We start from the raw sequence: 22,882 nt of genomic DNA on the forward strand, positions 1-22,882 counted from the left end.
GGTGAGATAGGTGTGGTGAGATGGGGATGGTGAGATGGGCATGGTGAGATAGGTGTGGTGAGATGGGGATGGTGAGATGGGTATGGTGAGATAGGTGTGGTGAGATGGGTATGGTGAGACGGGTATGGTGAGATGGGGATGCTGAGGCAGGTATGGTGAGACGGGGATGGTGAGATGGGGATGGTGAGATGGGGATGGTGAGACAGGACTATAGTCCCAGTGCTTGGCCTGGTACAGGAGGAGGATTGATTGCTTTGAGTTTGAGACGAGCCTGAATTATACAGAAAAACTTTGAACTAAAAAGAAAATATTCAAAGCAGATAAACAAACAGATGGCTAAATGACAGTGTAAAGAGGCTGCCAGGCAAGTCTAGAAGTCAGATGGGGTTGGTGTTAGATTAAAGGGAGCCCAACTATAACTAAAGGGAGCCAATTATAACACATGGACCTTGCGTGGGCCTTAACTGAAGCACTGCAACTCTAGGAAGCATTTGTGAGACAGCTGGGGATATCTGCAGACAAACTAGGTTAATAACAAGGGCTTGCTAATTTCGTTAGATGTGGTAATGGAACAACGGGCCTTGGCACTGTGGTTATATAAGATGGCCCTGTTCTTTCAGAACTGTACTGAAGTTTACATGCACTGCCTGACATACTTGGCTTTTCCTCCTCTGGAGTTTTCTAGTTCATCAAAGGGAAAAGAGAACATGGCAAGGCCTTGGTGCTTACTGAGTTGTGGGGATGGATTCTGAGGTTTGCTGCTTCACTCAATCAATAAACAACATTTTCAAATAAAAAGGCAAGGTTCAAGGAGAGACTCATCAAGAAATTAGCGTGAGTGGAAGGAAGGCCTGAGCGCAGTTGACCCTATGTCTTTGCCATAGCACTCCTCCTCATGAAGCTCAGTATACAGAGCACCTTCATCCCTCTCTGAACAAGGACAGGTTACCTTTCATCTTGATGGAGAATTCTCCCAGCAGACTCTCCAACTCCGCTTCAATGGTGCACATGTTCTGCAAAGAGCAAAGGAAATGGTGTTAGATCCACCTTCCTCTACACAGTGGCACAAGGCATTTCAACAGTGATAGCATTGAACAAGAGGCATGTTCTGGTTTTCTGTGAGTACACAGTACCCGAGGCAAGACAGGTAGAATGAGGTAACGCTTCCAGTGCATGAGATAGCTGGGCCTAGGTGAACAAGTTAAATGATCTCAAAGAAGTCAGACAACTCTAGAATGTGGATGTTCTAAGAGCAAACTTGGGACTGTACAAAACGGCAGGACTATTGTGATGGGGAATCAGCCCAGGCACACATAGGAAGAGAGATCCATGCTCCAGGTTTAAACAAGCTGGGTCAGCTAGTCTCTAGGGTGTGCCTGTTTCATAATATCATAATATATACCATAGATTTATACCTATCTTTTACTTGCTAAATTTAACAAAATTAAGAAAGAGGCAGCCAGGTGTGGTGGTATGTGCTTGTAATCTTAGTAGAGGGAAGGCCGAGAGGTTACCCTCTGGGGCTGCCTGTAAGTCTAGCTTACTCAGAGGGTTCCAGACCAGTGAGAGACCCTGTCTCGAAACAAACAAACCCCAATGAAATGGATGGTAGCACCCCGGAGGATGAGAACTGAGGTCTTCCTCAGGTTTCTATACCCACCTCTCTTTGTCACACACAGACATGGGTACACACAGAGACAAAACTTCGGGCAGGGGGATGAAGAACATAGGAATTTGATTCTACTCAAGTGAGGCAGACTTTCAATGGGATGTTATGAAGCCCCAGAATGATCCCTGCGTAGTAGGGGTCCCCTCCTCACTGGGGTGTTAAAGGAATGAGACACTGAGGGCTACAATCCCTGATCACACCCATTCTCCTGTCCTAGTATCAGATGACCTGATGAGACAGAGGTGGACTTCAAGTGTCCCAGTCAGGATAGCTCTCTCTGCTAGGGCAAGCCTTGCAAGCCTCTCTGCTACAGTAAACAGCACTGGCCATCTCTGCTTTTGCATACCTCTTCCTCATGGCCAGCTTCACTGAGGCTCAGGCCTGTACAAGTGGCCATTCCGACAAAACTGAGGCCACTTAGGAAATGCCAACAGGCTCAAGCAGGGCTTCAGGGAGCTCTCGGGAGTCCTCAGGCTCCCTTCTTATTTGATTCTTCGTTCTGCTCGGCTGCTGCTCTCGTGGGACACGGACACGGGGAGAATGGCGTTATCCTTCTCATAGGAAGTCCTCAGTACTTCAGAAAGCTTGGCAAAGCCCAGGAGCATTTCCTCAGGTCTGAGCTCTGAATAGCTTGAAAGCTTTGAAAAGAAAACCTCAGCACTGGAAACCGTTTGTTTCCTCAGAGCCTGGGGCCTTTCTGCTGGGGACTGGTTCCGAGACATACCAGGTGTGTCATCAGGCACTTTAATGTTGGGAATGCTACTACTGTCTTAAGAACTCAGGGGCTACTAGGTTAACAGCTGAAGTCACCCTGCATACAGCCAGGGATGAACACTGTTCCAAATGAAAAAATGCTTGGAAAACTGCTCTGGGGGTTGCAGGATCACTTAGGATTATCAGTGCTCAAAACCGTAATGCTCATCGGGGCCTTTGCTGGTTCCTGTCGTTTGGGCATGCTCAAAAAGCAGGCGACAGGGCTGGAGAGATGACTCAGTGGTGAAGAACACAGGCTGGGGGTTGGGGATTTAGCTCAGTGGTAGAACGCTTGCCTGGCAAGCACAAGGCCCTGGGTTCGGTCCTCAGTTCCGGAAAAAAACAAAACAAACAAACAAACAAACAAAAACAAAAAACAAAAACACAGGTTGTTCTTCCCGAGGACCTGAGGTCAATCCCTGGTACCTACAGTCCCCAGCACCTACGCTGTGACGAGTAACTATAGCTACAGGTGGTTCGGTACCCTCTTCCAGCAAGCACTTTAGTGACTGAGTGATCGCCACAGCTCTTAATTATTTCGAGACATGTTCTTGCTAGTCCTAGCTGGCCTAGTAGTCACTGTTCTTCAGCTCAGGATGACCTCAAATTACAGTAACACTCCTGCTTCAGTCTCACAAGTGTTGGGAATTATACTAAGCCCAGCTTATTCTATGAATTTAAAAAATATTCTTCTGAATTTAGGCAAAGAAGGGCCTAATGTTAAATCATGAGAAAAGAAAGACTTATTTGGTTCAAGCAGCCTGTGGTGAGAGCATGAAGAGATCCTAAGGCAGAAGCTTGGCTCTGCCGATTGCCCACTAGATTCCGCTCAAGCCATGACTTCACTGATGACATCTGATCTCTGAATAAAGTCTCCAGGAACAGTGAGAGTGCAGCTTTAATAATTCAGCCTCTTCATGAAAGGCATGCAAGTGTGAAGTGTGAGGTGACCCCTAGGGGGTGACACCCTCCCTGTCTGATGATCCTGGGACCCCAGAGACTGTCAGAAACCAGGAAGATACATTTCTGTTTCTCTCTCTCTCTCCTCTCTCTCCTCCCTCTCTCATGCACGTGCGTGTACACACACACACACACACAAACACACACACACACACACACACACACACGCACACGCACACGCACACACGCACGCATGCACATGCACAGAACTGTAGCAGAATGGAGTCTAATATCAAAACTGGGTGTGGGCTAGCACACTACAGAATTTAAAAGTGAATTTAAATGGTGGAATATTAAACTTTATGGCTTAGTTTAGACAATTCCACCACCACCTTGCTTACTTGCAGCTTTTTTTTTTTTCAAATATGGGGGAGGAGCCACAGCCTGCCAGGTAAATAATGCTCTTCCACTGACCTACTTTCCCAGCTCTCTTTCTACTTTGTTGTTGTTGTTGTTTACATTTGAACCATGGTCTCACTGGACTGCCCAGCTTTGCTTTGAACTCACTCAAGTAGCCCAAGTTCACTTGAAATTGCAATCAATCCCTCTTCCTCAACTTCCTGAGTAGCTGGGATTACAGGCGTGTGTGTGTGTGTGTGTGTGTGTGTGTGTGTGTGTGTGTGTGTGTGTGTGTGTTTCTAGAGTATGGAATGGGTTTGTGTGTTGTTGCTTCCCTCTTTCTCACAATGACTAGCTATTTTGACCTGGCCATGGAACAAGACTGCAGGCTTTACCTCTGTGTACTCCTTGTAGCTGCGGTTGATCTCAGACAGACTCTCCCGGGCAGCCTTGCTGGCAGGGGATGTCGCAAAGGCTTGCTTCATTTTGCTGGCACCATCTTGGAGACGCCGTTGGATACAATAGGCTTCATAGAGCTCATCTACCTGCCAGAGCCCAAACAGGAAACAGATAAATAACTGTCATGATAGAGAGAAGTCCCATAGGCTGTTGTCATGCCCTTAAAGGTACATTTCTGTACTAGAGAAGCAGTGAATTGTCAAGGGGGATTCCTTAGATCAGTCACTTACTCATTTCCAACACAGTCACATTCCCATTTGTCTGTTTGTTTCAAAGAAGATTTTGTTTGAATCATGTTTTGAAATTATACAAGTTGAAAAGGCTCTTTCCTGTCTTTGAGGCAACTCCTGGGATTGTTTAAATTGGCTTAGGCAGCTGGCCTAGCACATGCCTATAATCCTAGCACTTGAGAGGCTGAGGTAGGAGGGTGTGGACTCCAGGCCATTGAGATCCTGCCTCAAATAGAGAGACAGAGGGAGGGAGGGATGGGGGTAGAGACGGGTTATGGGGAGACACAGAGAAGTAGGGGCACACTTTGGAAAATGTGTAGGTCCATGCTGGGCTGCGGGGTTAGACAATGAGGACAGGGGCCTTCTACATGTGGAAGAAGCATTGGGAAGGTCCTGTTTTATGTCAAAGAGAAAATGTGTTGTATGCAAAGCTATTATCACAATGTTGGAGTCAGTATTTTACCAATGCATCTGTGCGTGTGTCTACGTGTGTGTGAGTGTATGTGAGTGTGGGAGTGTGTGGGAGTATGTGTGTGTGAAGGTGTATGAGTGTGAGTATATATGTGTGAGTGTGTGTGTGTGTGAGTGTGAATGTGTGAGTGCATGTATATGTGTGTGTGAGTATATGTGTGTGTGCAGGAGCCAGAAGATGGCACCAGCTGTCTTTGTCTATTAGTCTCAATAGACTATTCCTTTGAAGCAGGAGGGGTCACTCCTTGAACCTGTAGCTCAGGTTTTCTCAGTTAAGTGGAAGGCCAACAAGCCCCACCCACCCTCTTGACTTGGCCCCAATTGGAATTGGGTTACAGGCATTTTCGGGATACCCAGCTTGTGGCATGGTACTGGGATCCAAATTCTGGTCCTCATGATTGTGTAATTGTGTAGCAAGTACTCTTGATCACAGAATATCCTCCTAAGCCTAGACTCAGCCTTTCTTCTTCTTTTAAAGATTATTTTATTTTTAATCATGTGTCTATTGTGTATGTCTGCTTATATGCAAGTGTGTGTACTTGAGTGCAGGTGCCCTTGGAAGCCAGAAGAGGGCACAAAATCCCCTGGTGCTGGAGTCATAGGCAGTTGTGCATCAAGGGATTGTGAATTCAAGAGCAGTATGTGCTCTTAACCAGTGAGTCATCTCTCCAGCCCCAGGATTAAGCATTTAAAAAATACAAAAATGAGGTTATTTACTGAAAACAATTTTGTGAAATCACGGATCAATAGTAGGGAAAATTCATGTAAGTTGTTCATGTTTATGAAAGTGAAGTCCAAATGGTGCCAGATAATCAGGCTTCACCTTCTTATTGGGTGAGTGTGTAAGTGTATGTGTGACTGTGTGAGAGTGTGTGTGTGTGAATGCATGTGAGTGTGAGTGAGTATATGTGTGTGAGAGTGTGTGTATGTGTGTGTGAGTATATGTGTGTGAGAGTGTGTGTGAGTGTGTGTGTGTATTTCTTCCATCTCTCTCCCCCCTCCTCTTTCTTACTTAATGCCTCTCTTTTAGATTTTATTTATCTATTTTATATGAATAGGTGTTTTGCTTGCATGTATGCCTATGTACTACATATATGCCTGGTATTTATGGAAGCCAGAAGAAGGTGTCAGAGCCCCTGGAACTGGAGTTACAATTGTTTGTGAGCCACCCTGTTGGGGCTGGGAACTGAGCCTGGGTCCTCAGCACGAGCAGCCAATGCTCTTGACTACAGCACCATCTCTCCAGCCAGGTATCTATTAGCCAAATCCATTATGTCAGCCGAGGTATCTATTAGTTAAATCCATCCAGAACCCATGCCACACTTAGGGTGGGTGTGCACTGGGCAGTTACTGAGAGCAGAAATACAGAAGCAGAGTCAAGGGCAGCACTAGTTACCTTACTAATGTGAAACTCCAGGCGTCGCATGTATCTCTCAATCGTTTTAATTTGCTGGAATTAAAAGGAGAAGCTTGAAGGAAGAACAGCCATCCACAGTGCAATTCATTAGGCTCCTGAGAGAAATTTCCCTAGCCTGTCCTCCACACAAGTCCCACATGTACTTCCTGCTTCCCCTTTCTACCCTGGCCACTATTTTAGGGTTGTCCTAATGTTGATTTGTAAAATATTTTTCAAAACACTGACTAGCCTGAGAGATGAGCTCAAAATAATTATGATCATCTATGTTAGACACTAACATGGCCAATCCATTTCATTTCTGGTGGAGCAGTATCATTTGGACTGCATCTAAATTTCTTCATAATATATATTATATGTTCTAAAATGAACTTCTGCACATTGGATTGTGCAATTGAATCTAGAACTGGGACACACTTTATAATTGTTATTTGTGTATTGTGATAACCATACATTTGGGCTCACAGATACAGCTAGTCATGTTATCCCTATGAGTTTTAAATATTGTAACATACATTTGATTTAATTGCCCTTTAAAATATCTTTTTGGGGAATGCCATAATTAGATTAGGCATCGAAAGAAAGCTATGTATATAGAATGGCATGGAGAGTGATATTGTATACAACTAAAAAGGAAGAGATAAAAATCTCCCTTCTAAAAGGCCTAAAAGAATTTTGTCAACAAGAATATATACTTTACATGAAAAGGAAGAATTAGATTTAATTGGAATCATTTCTTTCTACTTTTATATTTTTGAAACATTATGTTATATATATATGGAACCATTTTAATGGTATATAAACAATCATGATGTTTTCTAATCAGAAATGTCTTGGATTTGATGAAACAGGCAGCTACACTGTGAGGATCTCCAAATACAAGTTCCAGAGAAAACCCACATCCTGGAGGCCTTGTTTCCCCTCATCTTTGATTCCATGGGCCTTGATGCTCATGGACCACCCCCAGCCCCACTCATCCTCCATCTGGAGTCTTACCATCCCCTAAAGGGCCTCTACTGATATTTTGGCATCTGCTCCAAGTGCAGAGCTTCATTTTCAGCAGCACCCCATCACAGGATGCTAGCCTACCTTGTCTAGGTCATACAGCACACCCTGGAATGAAGACACAGGATGCTAGCCTACCTTGTCTAGGTCATACAGCACACCCTGGAATGAAAAGAAGAGACCCTGGTTACGACACATCTCCTCACAGACCCTGCCCACTTTAATAAAGGCTCAGCTCCCATCTATACATTGCCTGTGAAGGAATCAGCAGCCCCACCAAATTCTATTGGATTCTTGGCATTTGCTTTTAATGAGTAAACTCCGGGTTATTTGGAGCACTCTCAAGAGCAGGCATTGCCTGACTTCTGCGATTCTACAGTTGCACTCTGTTCTTGTGGCTGCTTGGCAGTTTGAAGGGTTCATAAACAAATCCCCAAAAGCATTTCAGTCTACATGCCAATGAAGTGAAAGGCAAACATGTTAGACACAACTGCTAGGTCTACATTTGCAGACTTTCCTGGGGTTTCCTGCTGTCTTGAAGGGTGTAATAAATAACATTTTGAAATGAATAAAATCAGTCCTCACAAGCTCATCAGAAGAGAGGACATTAGTTATATGCATGGATTCTAATGGGGCTCAACCGAGCTTTCACACTGGCCTCTTCGTGACCTTCTTCCCTTCCTTCCCTGCCTGCTGCCACTGACTGTTCAATGTTCAGTCAGGTTGACACAAGTCAGGGTCATCTGAAAAGAGGGAACTTCAATTAAGAAAATACCATCAGATTGGCAGGCAGGCAAGTCTGTGGGGGCATTTTCTTAACTAATGATTAATATAGGGTGGGTCCTGTCCATTTTAGGTGGTGCCACTTCTAAGCACATGGTCCTGAAGACTGTAAGAAAGCAGGCTGAGCAAACCATGAGGAGGAAACCAGGAAGTAATGCTCTTCCTTGGCCTCTGCTAACGTTCCTGCCTCTAGGTTTCTGGCCTGACTTCTCTCTTTAATAGACTATACAACCTGTGAGCTGAAATAAACCCTTTCTTCTGTAAGTTCCATTTGCTGTGGTGTTTACCACAGCAATAGAAAGCAAACTAGGACACTGGCCTACATTTACAAGTTGAAGATAAAGCAAATGTTCTCATTTCTGAATGTACTAAGGAGATGCTAGGAAAAAAAACAGCGACAGATCATTTTGTTATATTATTTAAGAGTTTTCTTTTAAAGCTGTAATGCTGTATCTTAGCATATGAGTGCTTTGTGTCTGAATGCATGCCTGTACACCAGAAGAGGGCATCAGATCATGAGCTGCCAAATGGGTCATAGGAATTGAACTCGGAACTTTGGAGGTACAAAGAATAAAGTATTTAAAAAGAAAAACATCTTTTTTCCATTATTATTATTATTATTATTAGTAGTAGTAGTAGTAGTAGTATGTATGTATGTATGTATGTATGTATGTATGTATGTATACGTGTTTGTTTGTTTGTTGAGACAAGGCTTCCCTGTCTGAGGCTGGCCATCTTCCTGCCTCAGCAGCCTTCCTTCTGGGGTTGCCCGTGTGAGCCAACAGGCTTAGTAATTCTTCCTTCCAAAATACACACCAGGAGGCCATAGCTTTGCTCCTTGTTTTATCTGTTTTCTTTAACACTCCTCTCCCTTGCTCCCTCCCCCTCCAATAAGTGAGGAGAGGAACCTCCCACCCCCCCACCCCCACCCCCGCTGTAGCATCCTCAGGATCAGAGGTACCTACCAGGCGAGAGTTTCTTTTCATATCTTTTAATTGAGCAGTCAATTTGTCCAGCTCGGTCTGGTGAAACTCCAGGTACTCACTGCAAAGGTAAGACATCATGCTGAGGGCTGGCTTCGGGAGCAATCTGAGCAGTTGAGGACCTTAGCCTTCTCTGAGGGGCTAAGAATAGGGATTGCAGTCAGCTGGTGGCTCACACCTATAAGCTTAGCCCTCAGGAGACTGAAGGGCTATTAGGCATTCAAGGCTAGCCTGGGCTTCATAGTAACTTTCAGGCTAGCCTGGGTTCTAGAATGAGACCCTGCCCCTCTCTCTTCTTGAAAAAGAATCAAAACTTTGATTTGTGGCTGGGGAGCATTTTGAAAGTCTAGTAGCCGCAGCTGATCCTGGGTAGTTTGAAGAAAGAAAAGACAGGTGGTGGGAGTGGCCCTTTGAGGCTGAAAATCCAGAAGTCAATGGGTAGGGAAGAGTTAGACAGGACTGGGTCACGTGATTTTGTTTAGTTAAACCCGGTAGTTACTGTGGCTGCCTTACCAAATGCTACATAAGTTTTCTTCAAGACAAACTGCCCTTAGAACACTCAGGAGAGCTTCGGAACCCTTTACAAACTGCTTGCATGTATGTCTGCTTGAGGCAGTTTGTATACTAGGTCACCCAGGCTGACTGAACTTCCGATGATCCTCCTGCCTTGGCCTCCTGAGCTCTAGGTAGAATTACAAGTGTGGCCCACACCACATCTGGCTTGGAACCTTTCTTCAGCAATCTCTACTTCAGCTATGGCTGTCCACTATTGTCTAAGTGAAGCCCAACAGTCCAGGGGGTTAGCTGTAAATGAGTACTGCGTCAAGCCTACCTCAGGCCGTGATACGATGTGAAATACAGCCTGTCTCCCATCTGTGAGACTTATAACAAAAGCTGCCTGGATGACAGAGCAAGAAGGACACACCCAGGAAAGTGTGCTGGTACACATTCTTTCCCAGCAGTCCCAGTGTCTGTAGGTGGAGATGGGATCAGAACTGCAAGGTCTACATATGGAGTTCAAGGCCAGCCTGAGCTGCATGAGACCCTGCCTCAAAAACAAACCAAAGAATAAAGCAGCAGTGGCTCACAGGGCCCTTTCAAAACTGATTTCCTATGGCTGGTCTTTAGGAAAGGAAAAGGTCACTTTAGGGAAGAAGGAGGAGGAGGAGGAGGGAAGGAGGAGGAGGAGGAGAAAAAGAGAAGAAGAAGAAGAAGAAGAAGAAGAAGAAGAAGAAGAAGAAGAAGAAGAAGAAGAAGAAGAAGAAGAAGAAGAAGAAGAAGAAGAAAAGAAGAAGAAGATGATCTTTCCCAAAAGCGCACAGTTAAGGCCATTTTTCTTACTCAAGCCCGTTTTTCAAGGCACGGTAGACCTCCTCCACTCTTTTCGGCTGAGGCTCTTTGGGAGTGTTGGTATTTTTGTGTCCTAGATTATGCATTTTCTTCAGCTTGGCCTGAGGCTTCTTGAGAGCAGAGGCATTTTCAATGAAGGAGTTACACCTAAAGAAAAGAAGAGAAAGGAAACCATGAGCCTTGGGCTTCAAAGGACCCACTGGAGAAATGTCTTTTAAACTGTCTTGCCTTCATCCTAGTGCCCTGGAGGAAGGAGACATGGCTTTGAACAGCACAGAACTGAACTCGACACATTTGTTTCCTGACGTTTGCTTGCTGAAAGCTTTGCAGAGCAGAAACTCTACTCTGCAGGCATAGCCTGGCTTGCAGTATACGTCTTTTGACGGTGCTCTTGTGATCTAGTTCATAGAGAGTCAGAAATAAAAGGTTCCAGGAGGAAACAAGGAACAGGTAGAAGTTATATTCAACCAAAGGAAAAGAAAAGGCATTGCCTAATATCAGATACAAACTTACGTCTTGCTAGGATCTGAGTGATACCTTTTGGGTAAAGTGTCCAAAGCCCAGCAAATAGCTATTTTTCTAAGGCATTAAACTAAAGCATGGCGCTTGAAGTCTTAGTTATCTTTTACTTTAATTTTTTTTTGCGGGTTGGGGGCTGCTAGCGCATGTGTACTCATGTGTCTGGAAGCTGACTTTTGGGTATTGTCCTTTGTCCCTCTTCACTTTTTTTTTTTTTTTTTTTTTTTTGAGACAGAGTCTTTCTCTGAACCTGGAGCTCCCCTTGGAAATGGAGAACTTCATCTAGTGAGGGCGACTTCTCTTGCATGCTACCCATTCCCCCTCTGAACTTCCTTGGTTTTATGAGAGGAGGAGATTCCAGAGAAACTAGAGCCAATTTCCCAACCCCCACCCAAATTATATTTGGAGAGAGGCATAGTCTTCATCCACTGCATAATTTCATACCGATACAATCTCCGAAGCAGGAAGGTAAAGGAGCACATGCTTTAAAGGGACTCAGAAGACTGGAAGGAGTCTACAAGATCTGTGTTGCCTATTAGCATGACAAGGCACATGCTGGCCTCCAGGCTCCCTCTGGCTAGAATCCTGACTGGATTCACAGAGCTCCTAACCCTAAACTGCAGCCCATGGGTTTCTCTTCCCCTAACTTCTGATTCCTATATAACCCTGCCATGTTAGGCATGTGCTCTCTCGGTCCTCTTTTTGCCTCCTCTCTCTTGGCCCTCTCTCTCAGTCCCCCCTACTCCGCATGACATTTCATGGCCCAGTTCAGTCTGCTGGCCATGTTCAGTGTATTACTTTCTCTCCTGACTCGGGACTCTTCCAGATGCCTTGGCTGTACTGCTGTACTCTCCCTCATATCTACATTAAAAACTTTTCCCTCAAGCACAACTTGGAGTGGTTACATACTCAATAGTGAGGGCATGGCCTCTTATAATAGCAAGGATAAGTTAGCCAAATGTGTATGTAAACTTGCATACATGTGTATATATGCACATAAAGGGCTAGCTCATCCTAAATCCTCAGATATCTCTGCACAAGGAATTGTAAATAATAGGAATGCTCGCACTTAATATAGGATGTGCTATCCTTTCCATGAAGAAGACATTAGCTCTCTCTCTCTCTCACACACACACACACACACACACACACACACACACACACACACACATCACACATACACACACCCCACACCACACCACATACCCCATACCACCACACACCATACCACAAACGCACGCACGCACACACACACACACACACACACACACACACACACACCCCATACCACACCACACACCACACACCATACCACACACACACACATACACACACAGCCCCTTTCTGCTGTACCCCAGGAGAAACACCCAGCACTTGCCTGGATCGCCTTTCCTGCAGCCCACTAAAACCTGCAAAGGACTGGCTGCGGATGATGCCATTGGGCCCACCAGGAGAGAAGGACTGGGATCCCACCAGCATGATTTCTGGGAGTCTGGTTGGCAGTCCTGTAGACAGAGGGAAAAGCATGGTGACTGTCAGGTAGGTCCACACTGAAACATTCAGAGCCGTGACAAGGTGAATGTCTCACGAGATCCTGGTCATGAAATGCTTTTGAGACCTTCCCACGATGATCCACCCATTTAGACCAAAATAAATACAAACACACAAAACTGCTGCCACTTTGGTTTCCTTTGGACTTGGGTGTATGTGTATATGATGCACGTATGTTTGCATGTGTGTGGGCATGTTTGTATATGCATGTAGGCAGTCAAGGTTGACTGTGGGAATCTTCGTACATTGTGTTCATTTCACTCTTTGTGGCAGAGTCTCTCAAATGAATGTAGAAATTGACTATATGGATAGTGTACTGAGCCAGCCTGCTCCAAGGATCCCATTTTCAGCTTCCCAGTGCTGGGGTTATAGGCCAGCTTCTATGCCTGCCCAACATTTATGTGCATTCTGGTGACTTGACACTTCATCCTCAAGCCTACATAGCAAGTGTTTTATCCACTGAGGCCAGGGTTTTATTCCCCATCTCCCCAACCCAATGTATATTTCCATTAAGAGTTCTTTTCCTTCCTGCTCCCTCTTTCTCCCTCCCTCCCTTCCTTCCTTCTGTCCTCCTCCCTCCCTTTCTCCTTCCCTCCTTCCCTTTCTCCTTCCTTTCTCCCCTCTCCCTCTTTCCTTTTCTCTCCTTCCTTCTTCTAAACCTCTTCTTTCTTAGGTTCAACCAAGGTTTACTAAAGATGAGAACACTGGTGATGGTTCAGTCCATCCAGTTACAGCAGCACTGCACAGATGGATGAGTCGCCATCAAAGTTTCAGATAGCCAGTCCAACCTGAATTCAAAACATAGGCCTGCAGAGGGGATTTTCTACATGTCAGGCTGAAAATACGAGGTTTCTTTGAAGATGAACTTATTTAAACTCTTTTCTGCTTTCTCTCCTTATTTTGATAGGTAAGGTTGTGCCACTGTGTTGTCTGGGAAAACAAGAAAGGACAGAAGGAGAGCCCACAAAAGAAGAGATAATCTGGGTTATTTAAGAACACAAGAGAGGTCGGAGGCCCACGGAGTGCTCAATCCCTTTTCATCCCTTCTTCGGTTCTCTGCTTGGCTTTGTGAAGATTCCCTGTGACAGACCAAGTGCAGTGTCAAGTGCAACTTCAGCTGGACAGAAGCCCAAGGTTAGTCCCCACGAGACTGCCCTAGAACTGTGAGGTAACCCTGCCCGCTGTCAGCCAGACAGCCTCGAAGTATGAACTATTGTCTCAGCAAGTGATGTCAACCCAGGCAGGGGCTGAGCTCACAGGAATAGGACAGTGTACACATCGAAACCTCCAAAGGTAGACACACACCAATTAGTGCGTTTGGGAACTATCACCCATTGTTCTTTAAGGACCCCAGAGAAAGAGAGAACAGCTAAACCCTCAGAGAGCAGACTCCCTCCGCACTGTCACAGGGGTTTAAGTCTCTCCACCTCAGGGAGAAGCGTGCCTTATTCCTGGGGACCAGGTGCTCACTCACAGGGAGGTCAGTCTGGGGACAGGTGGCAGTAGGCTGGCTTTTCCATGGGATGGGACAAAAACCTCATAGCTGCAAAAGACAGAAGGGATTCTCTTGAATTTTAAATGTAATGAGATAGAACTATGCAGAGTTTGGGTTTAAAAGAAACAAGCAAAACATACAATCTCGTCTTACTTAAATCATAGCACATGGAGCAATGGTGCCATCCAAGTGTGAGCACAGCTTTCTCTATGCAGCAAGGTCTAGGCCAAATCTTTTAAACTTTATGTTATTATTTTATGTGTATGGTTCTTTTGTCTTTGAGTATGTCTGTGTACCACAAGCTAGAAGTGCTGGCTGAGGTCAGAAGATAGTGCCAGATTCCCCTGGAACTGGAGTTACAGTTGGTTCTGAGCTGCCCTATGAATGCTGGGAATTGAACCGAGGCCCTCTGGAAGAGCAACCAGTGCTCTTAACAGCTGAGCTTTCTCTGTTGTCCCAAGTTGTCACATCTTATTGTGTCTCATTTGTAAATTGCTCAACAGGTCTAATGAAGCACAGTCATTTGAGTAAAAACAAACAAACATTGAAGTTATTTAAAAGTGTCCCAGAGGGGCTGGAGAGATGATGGCTCAGTGGTTAAGTGCACTGACTGCTCTTCCAGAGGTCCTGAGTTCAATTCCCAGCACCCACATGGTGGCTCACAACCGATCTGACGCCCTCTTCTGGTGTGTCTGAAGACAGCTACAGTATACTTACATACATAAAATAAATAAATACATCTTAAAGTGTCCCCCAGGCTGGCCCATAACTCTCTATGTGGCCCAGACTTGGCCTCAGCCTCCTGAATGCTAGGATTATTGAACACCATGCCTGGCTTGTTATTCAGTGTTAAGTCCCTGTCTGCAAAATTCTGGCATCATATTAGGTGAATGAAATGCTACCTTATAAAAGTTGTGTCCCAAGACAGTGTCATCTGCTCACTTCTCCTCTCTGTCATGGGGATGAATGCATCTAAGAGCAGGTGCTGGTGGAGAATTTTAGGATATACATGAGTTGGGAGATGGAATGTTACTCAGAAACTTTCCTTGTGACTGTTAGGAGTGTGGCTGGCGAGGTGTTAACTCTGACTCATCTTGTCTATCCCAGCAATGATCATCTACCAGGAGCCAGTTTAAGTTGAAATCACTACCCTTCCATCAGTTCCTCTGCCTGCCCCCACATGCACACATGCATGCATGCATGCATGCACATGCTTGTGGATAGACCAAATTCTTAAAGAAATGGAGTGGGTTGTGCAGGGTGGAGAGCAACTGACCAGTGTAGAGGGAACAAACTACCCTCCCTCAACCCCTGCAGGTCTCTAGACTCCGAATGAGTGGTAACAAATCATTTTGTTTGTTTTTGAGAGAGGGCTTCAAACTTGGTATGTAGTAGAGGCTGACTTTGACCTCCTGGTCTTTCTGCAGCTAGCCATCAGTACTGGGATTACACGTGTGCAGCAGCATTCCTGTCTAGGGTGAGCTCTTTGCTACATTTCTTTCAGCTTCTACAGCCTTTCATCCGTGGAAATGACCTTACAATGCTGCATCTTCTTTGAGCATCTTTTTTAATCACTCCATGCCTACTCTGGATATCTGAATGTCACATCTGAATGTGAACTGTCTCCCATGGACAAATGCACTTGGAACTTGGTCTTCAGCTGGTGGCACCATTTTGGAAGGTTGTTGAACTTTCAGGAAGTGGCACTTCACTGGAGGAAGTGGGTTGTTGGAAGAGGGCCTTGGGATATGATAGCTTGGCTCTCCACTTCCTGTATAGTTTTGCTTCCAGACCACAGGCACATGAGACTGTCACTGTGTGGCTACCCTGCTCTGATGAGCTGTATCTCTTGGAACTACAAGGCAACATAAACTTCTGTGCCTTGCTTTGTGTCAGGTATTTGGTCTGTGCAAGAAGAAACGTGACCGACCCATCTACTTTTCAGACATCTACTTCAGACAGCTTGCTGCCTTCCTATGAAGTCCCGCAAGTTTACTCAGCTTCTGAAGCTGCCCTACATTAGTATTCAACCCTCTCTACTATCCAACATAGTGTAAGGTTCTGAGCATTTAACTACCTACCCCAGAGTAATTTACATTTTGATAGCAGATACTCCATTAGGCCAAATGTCTTAACTTAAAAAAAAAATCCTAGTAGAGTTGTAGTGCCACATGGTGATGAGGAAATGTAAAACTCATCCTTTCATGTGGCTTGAGGGAGATACCTAAGAGCACAGAGAGGCACATAAGAAATGTTCATTCCAGGCTATGTTGGTAACACTGAGAAATAGTATCCATGTTAATTACTAGGCCCGGTGGACTGCTTGCCTATCAATCACAAGACCCTGGGCTCAACGCTCAGCATCATACATGCACACAAATCACCACAGACGTGGTGAGTGCACTGTGGCATAACCACCAAGGTAAGGAGCTATCCCAGAGAAGATAATGACAAGCCAAGTGGTACATGCAAGTCATCCCAGCACTGTGGAGGCTGGAGCAGGAGCTAATTCAAGTCCTATCTTGGGTTCTACAGTAAGAGCCTATCTCAAAGATCCAGAAATCATAGTAAATAATAATACTAAGTTGTCATATAATTCTCCTAGGACATAGCAGGCAACAGTATATCCCCAGGAATGGAAAAAACGAAAGTACAGGAAACTATATACATTGATGGGAAAGTTGTGGAGACATAGCCAGTTGTCTATAGAGAGGCAGGAGAGTGTGATAGTCAGCAACACTTTGGTATTATCTGCATTGTGTTTGTACAGAGATTAATACATGTATTATCCATGGATGCAAAACTCCTTTTCTTGAGGTTGCCTGAGATTGCAGACCACTGGAGTCTGGAGTGAAGAAAGGACAGCTTATCCATCCCAGAGATCATGTAAGATAGCTGTTGGGTGCCAACTTTAGTTTTTATTTATGTCCTATAGAGAAGAAATAGGATTTCTAAGAAACAATGCAGAAGATTTCATCAATTTTGAGTAGATTCAAGCAAGTCACAACCACCCCCCATGTCCTTATTTTGAATTATATAACAACTTCCTGACTTTCATTTAAAAGACCATCAGAGATTATACCAAATCTACATTTCTAAGCTTCATCAAAAGCATTTCCAATAAGCAGAGTTCCTTTCATGCACACAAATCACCAGCAGATGAACAGATTCACTTTTGGATGCTGTTATTCATCTTCAGAACTGCTGGGGTTTGCAGAAAGACATCTTGGGGCTGGAGGGATATCTCAGTTGTTCTGAGCACTGGCTACTCTTCAAGAGGACCAGGGTTTGAGCCCCAGCACCCACAACCATAACTCTAGTACCAGGGGTTGGACTCCTTCTTCTGGCCCCTTTGAACATTACATGTATGTGGTACACATACAGGTATGTCTGTGATGTGTATAACATACACACACACACAGGCAGGCTAAATACTTATACATATAAAAATAATAAAAAATTTAAAAGACTGGTCTTTCTGAAAATTACAGCTGAATCAATATTCATCTTCCTGTGTTAAAACCCAAAAGATGGTTTGTGTGTGTAGAGAGATGGCTCAGCAGCAGCTAAGGGCTATTGCTTTCCTTCCAGAGGACCTCAGTTTGGTTCCCAGCACCTGTACTTCCATGGCTTACAACCATCTGTAACTCCAGTTTCAGGGTACTTTTAGTATATCACACATACACATACACATACACACACACACACACACACACACACACACACACACACACAGATCTTTTGAAATTAAAATGATGAGATTTTGCATATTCCCCTATAAACACTGTGATGTCATTGGTCACTCATCAAACTAGACATTGCATCATAAGGAGTCTGTCTCATCAGGCAGGTTTGGGACAAGAACACTGGGCCAGGAGGTGGTGGAGAGGTTGAAGCAGATGGTAAGAGATTAAAGTGACTGACTGATTTCCCCCTTATCCTACCAGGTCTCACATTGTGATTGGTCCAGAAGGATAGGTAAGAAAACCAATGAAAATTAGGGCTTCTTGGAGAACTTAGAAATAACCTGATGTCAAAGAGCCAGTTATGGGAATCACTGTTGGAAGGCTGCCTGTTTGGAGACTGAGTATGAAGAAATGTCTGTCTGTCAAAGTTGCCTATACAGTGTAGCCTCTAACAGTAGCTCATTAATGCCACCAGAAGTGATGGGAGGATGAATGGGATTCCAGTCTGAATGACAGTTCTACTTTTATTGTGCTTTTATTAGCTGGCATTCCACATACTGTAGTTAGGTTAGCTTGTGCTTACATATTTCTCTCCTCAAATTCAATGGCCCCTCTAGGACTAACAGGGTTAGGTATGACAAGGAGCAGATCTCCAACAGACTCGCTCACACCTGCCAGGCCTGGATCTCCATAGTGAGGAGCTCAAGGCAGAAGTGCTTAGAGGCTTTGTTGAAGGAGAACAAGCCACAAACCAACCAGACAGTCAGAAGGAAGGCCTTGTTGATGTAACAACACTCAATGAGATTCATGATGGAAAACAGAAATTGTTAGGGTTTTGCGTCTTTAAAATTTCATAGGCATAAAAACTGTCTTTAATGTCAAGAAAATACAGAAGAGCAGAAAAAAGGCAGGGAAGGGAAAGAGAAGGAGAGCCATGTTGTTCACATGCCCACAGGACCACAGTGGAATTTCTTTGTTTTTCTATTTTCCCCTTTCCCTGCAAGCATGCCTGTGGTGCAGACCACTGCTGCTTTCCTCAGCAAGTTTTTTTTTTTTTAATTTATTTATTTTCAAGTTTTATGGGGACTGGGTTTTATACATTTACTTTTGTCTTATACCATCTTAAAAGGATACACACAGGCTAATCCCCATATTCCATGTTCTCCTTTGGTCAGTAAAAGCAAAACCTTCTAGACTGCATTACTTATGTTTCTACTTCTGACTTTAAGATGGAGAGGTTTGGCCAAAGGCAAAGGTGAGCCTTTTAAGGATAGGAGGAAGGGCTATCCCATGGAAAGCAAGAGTGCATCACATGTGCACATGCTTCAATTGTAAGACGACAGCACATCATGGAGTCTTCATGCCACTTCTCAGTGGCAGGTGCTTGACCCTCATGGGGTTTTCCTTTTCTTCTGTCAGCAAATTCCCCAAGGACCATAAACAGGTAATCTTGAAACATTTACGATGAGACAAAAGGGACCTCCGTGATGTCCCAGTGACATGTGGAAGGACATCTCTGCTCCCACTAAAGTGTTGCTCCTGGGCAAAGGTCCACTAAGAAACTAAACCTGTCAAAGTTCTGAAGCTACAGATGCTCCACAAATGAGACTGAGACCAGCCCTCGGAGACAACACAGCTGACAAGCTAACAACATTAAACAATTTCATCATCAGTTCAACAGATTTCTGGAGGCCAGGGCTAGAAACACTCAGGAAAAGTCTAGAGAGCTTCCAGGGCATGGTAGAAGCTAGCACTTTATTGTGATAGGCTGGTGTGAGGCTGATCATGGAGCTCTTGCCTAAAATGTGCAAAGCCTCAGGTTCCACACTTTACAATGAAGGGAAATGTAAAGACAACTACAAGTAATTACACAGGTTAATCAAAAGTTTAAATTATGGGATTATGTACATTTATTAAGATTCACACTGGAAACCCAAGATGAGTAAATGCTATGGCTGAGGAATCTCAGATCAATAAAGCTGATTTAAAAATCATTACTTTCCAAAAAGAGAGTCATCATTCCTTCTACAAGAGAAAGGACAAGAGAAAGGACCCAAGAGATCAGGACAAAGAAAGAAAACACTTGGGTGCCCCCTCTGAGTATAGAATAACCCTAGCAAGCTGATCCTTCTCCTAGTAAGGCCAAGTCCCAGGCAGCACTCGGGGCCCACTGCTCTCTGAGTCATTCCTTCATGCCTGACAGATTCCTCCTTCCCTAACAGTGTACCCTTCTGTTTATGCTCCTCCATATCTTGGTCAAGAGCAGAAGTATAATTCAGTTGTCTAGATAAGCATGTGGGCCTAATGTAAATGGCCTGCTATGCTAAATGATTATGTGAAACGAATCCTAAAAATAGGTATCTGCTTATTATACATCTACAAGGCACCTATTACAGAGTTGACTAATCTTTAGAAAAAGGAGATGTATTTAAGTCATTGCCTACATTTTTAGATTTATTTTATTTTTATTATGTGTTTGGGTGTTTTGCCTGAATGTGTCTGAGCATGTGACCTTGGAGGACAGAAGGGGGCTTCGAATCCCCTGTAATTGGAATTACAGATGGTTGGAGCTGCTTGTGGCTTCTGGGAGACCTTGGGTCATCTGGAAGAACAACCATCTCTCCAGCCCCCATTGCCTGCTTCTTGAAAGTATTGATGCTCTAAAGTAAACCAAGGCAGCGTCGACAATTCTTTCTCAAATGTCAACACTGTGAAGCAGACGACCAATTCCAACTAAGATAAGTGATACAAATGGATGGAAAAATGTATAAATGACTTCCTATAATCTCACTCCTTAGCAAGCAGATGTAGGGACCAAGGCAGGTCCCATAGGCCTCTTAGGCAAGTGTCACACTGGGGCATTTATGGACTCAGTGTTTGTGAAAGAGAGAAAGCAATTCTTCATTTTATTTATTTTTCTCATTCATTCATTTATGCATTCATTCTTTTACGTGTGTGTGTGTGTGTGTGTGTGTGTGTGTGTGTGTGTGTGTGTGTGTATGGCACTTGTATGGGAAAGTCAGAAGCCAACTCATGGGAGCAGGCTCTCTCCTATCATCTGGGTCCTAGGAATCAAACTCAGGTTGTTGGGTTTTACCGAAAGTATCCATCTGATTCATCTTGTTAGCCTGTAGTCCCCATTCTAATGCAAGCATTAAGCATTTCAACTGAGAATGAAACGTCCTTCAATCTTGAAGTCAATCTCAAGACTACTTGGGTCTTTTCTCAACTATGGATATCCACATAGATGGGAAGGCTTCTGCTTAGAAATACAGAGAGGGTGGCAAGAACACAGTTGGTAAAGTGCTTTAGGTACAATCACAAGGACTTGAGTTTTATTCACAGAACTCACATAAAAAGCCAGCCATGGTGGTGTATACTTATAATCGAAGCGTTAGGGAGACAGAGGCGGGTGGATTTTTGAGGCTAGCATGCCAGGTGACCTGGTAAGCCATTTTCTGACTATTGCCCTGGTCAGTTATAGCCATGATGGTGGCATCGTGGCCATCTTTGAATCCTATCATTCCCTGATATAGAAGAAGGGGCTTTTCCTACTGCTCATATTCACTAATCAGTTTATTGTTAATATGGACACATGGATTTTTGTTTCCAGTGGGTTATAATCTACTACTATCATCTTTAAGAAAGAACTAACTGTTTTTTGTTGGTTTGTTTGCTTGTTTTTCTATTAATGTTTTTTTGTTGTTGTTTGATTTTTGAGACAGGGTCTCAGTGTGTACCCTGGGCTGGTCCTGAATCTACAGTCCTGTTTCAGATTCCAAAGGCAGGAATTACAAGCCTGTGCCATCATGCCTGGCTCAGCTGTTCCTTGAAGTATTTTCTGAGCAGCCCAGCTATAACCTAGCATCTTTTGGGACTCCATTCATCATAATTATTTTTCTTAAACATCTTATGTCTTTAACCAAGCCCCACTTTTTTAAGGGTTGCCAGCTGTCTTTTAAGCTATCTTTGATAGTCAGTACAGGGCAAGACCAAATAACCCAAAATTCCACAAACAAAAACTTGGCTTTGGGACCAGGTTGACCCGTTTTCACTCAGTTTACCTCTGTAGGCCCTGCTCTTTCTTGTCCTAAGTTACCAAGGTTGCGTCAAGGAGAAAAGTGCATGTCCTTGTGTGGGGCAATGGCCTTTCCCATTATCTAGAATTGCATTTTAAAGACAGACACACTTGTGTTTCATCAATCAAATGGAGCATGCCCATTATAAGCTACAAGAATTTGATAGCTGAGAAAATGTGCAGTAAGGAAGTACTGTGCTGCCCCCAGTCTCTCTCCTAAGTCCCCCACCCACGAAGGTGACAGCACAGTACAGTATGTGGAAGCTATTTAAGTGTCTGCCTGAGTCATGTGAAGAGTAAAGAAGAAATGTTAACAGCCCGTCTATTCATCGGGTTAGTCAATTGTAGGAACTTCTAGATAATTGGCCGTGCTTCAGCCCTGGGGAAAATGACAATTCTGCTCCTTCTTCCGTTCTGGTGGATTAAATAAATGCAGGGAGCAGCAGCTGGCCTCATGATAATTAGACGAGAAATGATTCAGGACACAAAACCCACTTAAATCTCTAGAGGGGTTGGGCTGATTTTGACTAATGTTGGCATTACTCATTTTAAAATGCAAAGCCTAGAACACTCACAGGACTTCAGAGCACACACCACACATCAAAGCGGGTTAGAAGGCAAGAGCATTCTGCACTTAAAGGAGGCTCAGGCTGTTTGTAATAATAAGTAATTTTGCTCCCCCCACCTATTTTTAAACCGTGGTTATCAAAAGGGGGAACATGTCTTGGGAACATGGTCTTGGAGACAGCTTGGCTGATCCTGCTGAGAGAAAAACACACCCACCATGCCCCTCCCCCCTTTTTGATCATCAGATTGAAAAACAACACTCTGGGGTAGAAGAAAATCAGCTCCTCCCAGAGTATCTGCATTTAGACTGATGATCTCTAGGGCTTGACAACTCCTTTAGTTCTCGGTTTCTTTATAACGACCTCAAAATGAACTGACATGTTCTCTTCTGTTCTATTTGGCTTTTTAAAATCATCATTTTTTTTTTTAAAAAAACAAGTGCCTGTGCTTTATTGTCCTCACCAGAACTGAGCTGCATCTTTGAAACGTTAGGTAGAAACCACTGTTGGGTTCTAGGAGGACACCCAACAGTGTGCTTAGGTTTGTGCTTGCACACTGTGGGCTTGACAA

The 22,882-nt window shown here is 44.2% G+C and overlaps 1 protein-coding gene across 15 annotated transcripts in view; it reads right to left on the reverse strand.

The window, feature by feature from the left end:
- The window catches only part of Ripor2 (RHO family interacting cell polarization regulator 2), a 223,841-nt gene that overhangs the window by 53,581 nt on the left and 147,378 nt on the right, over nt 1-22,882 (reverse strand). For 11 of the 15 annotated variants that reach the window (XM_017600533.3, XM_017600530.3, XM_063276412.1 and 8 more), the window contains exons 2-8: nt 12,314-12,440; nt 10,408-10,563; nt 9,049-9,127; nt 7,439-7,462; nt 6,278-6,331; nt 4,117-4,266; nt 950-1,013 (exon numbers count right to left, since the gene is read on the reverse strand). In XM_017600533.3, coding sequence (XP_017456022.1) covers nt 950-1,013; nt 4,117-4,266; nt 6,278-6,331; nt 7,439-7,462; nt 9,049-9,127; nt 10,408-10,563; nt 12,314-12,440 — 654 coding nt within the window. Of the gene's footprint in view, nt 1-949; nt 1,014-4,116; nt 4,267-6,277; nt 6,332-7,384; nt 7,409-7,438; nt 7,463-9,048; nt 9,128-10,407; nt 10,564-10,722; nt 10,815-12,288; nt 12,441-22,882 lie in introns of all 15 variants that reach the window. The other 4 variants (XM_017600531.3, XM_063276414.1, XM_063276411.1 and 1 more) reach the window with 2 other exon arrangements.

This window comes from Rattus norvegicus, chromosome 17 (assembly GCF_036323735.1).
Source record: "Rattus norvegicus strain BN/NHsdMcwi chromosome 17, GRCr8, whole genome shotgun sequence".
NCBI lineage: Eukaryota > Metazoa > Chordata > Mammalia > Rodentia > Muridae > Rattus > Rattus norvegicus.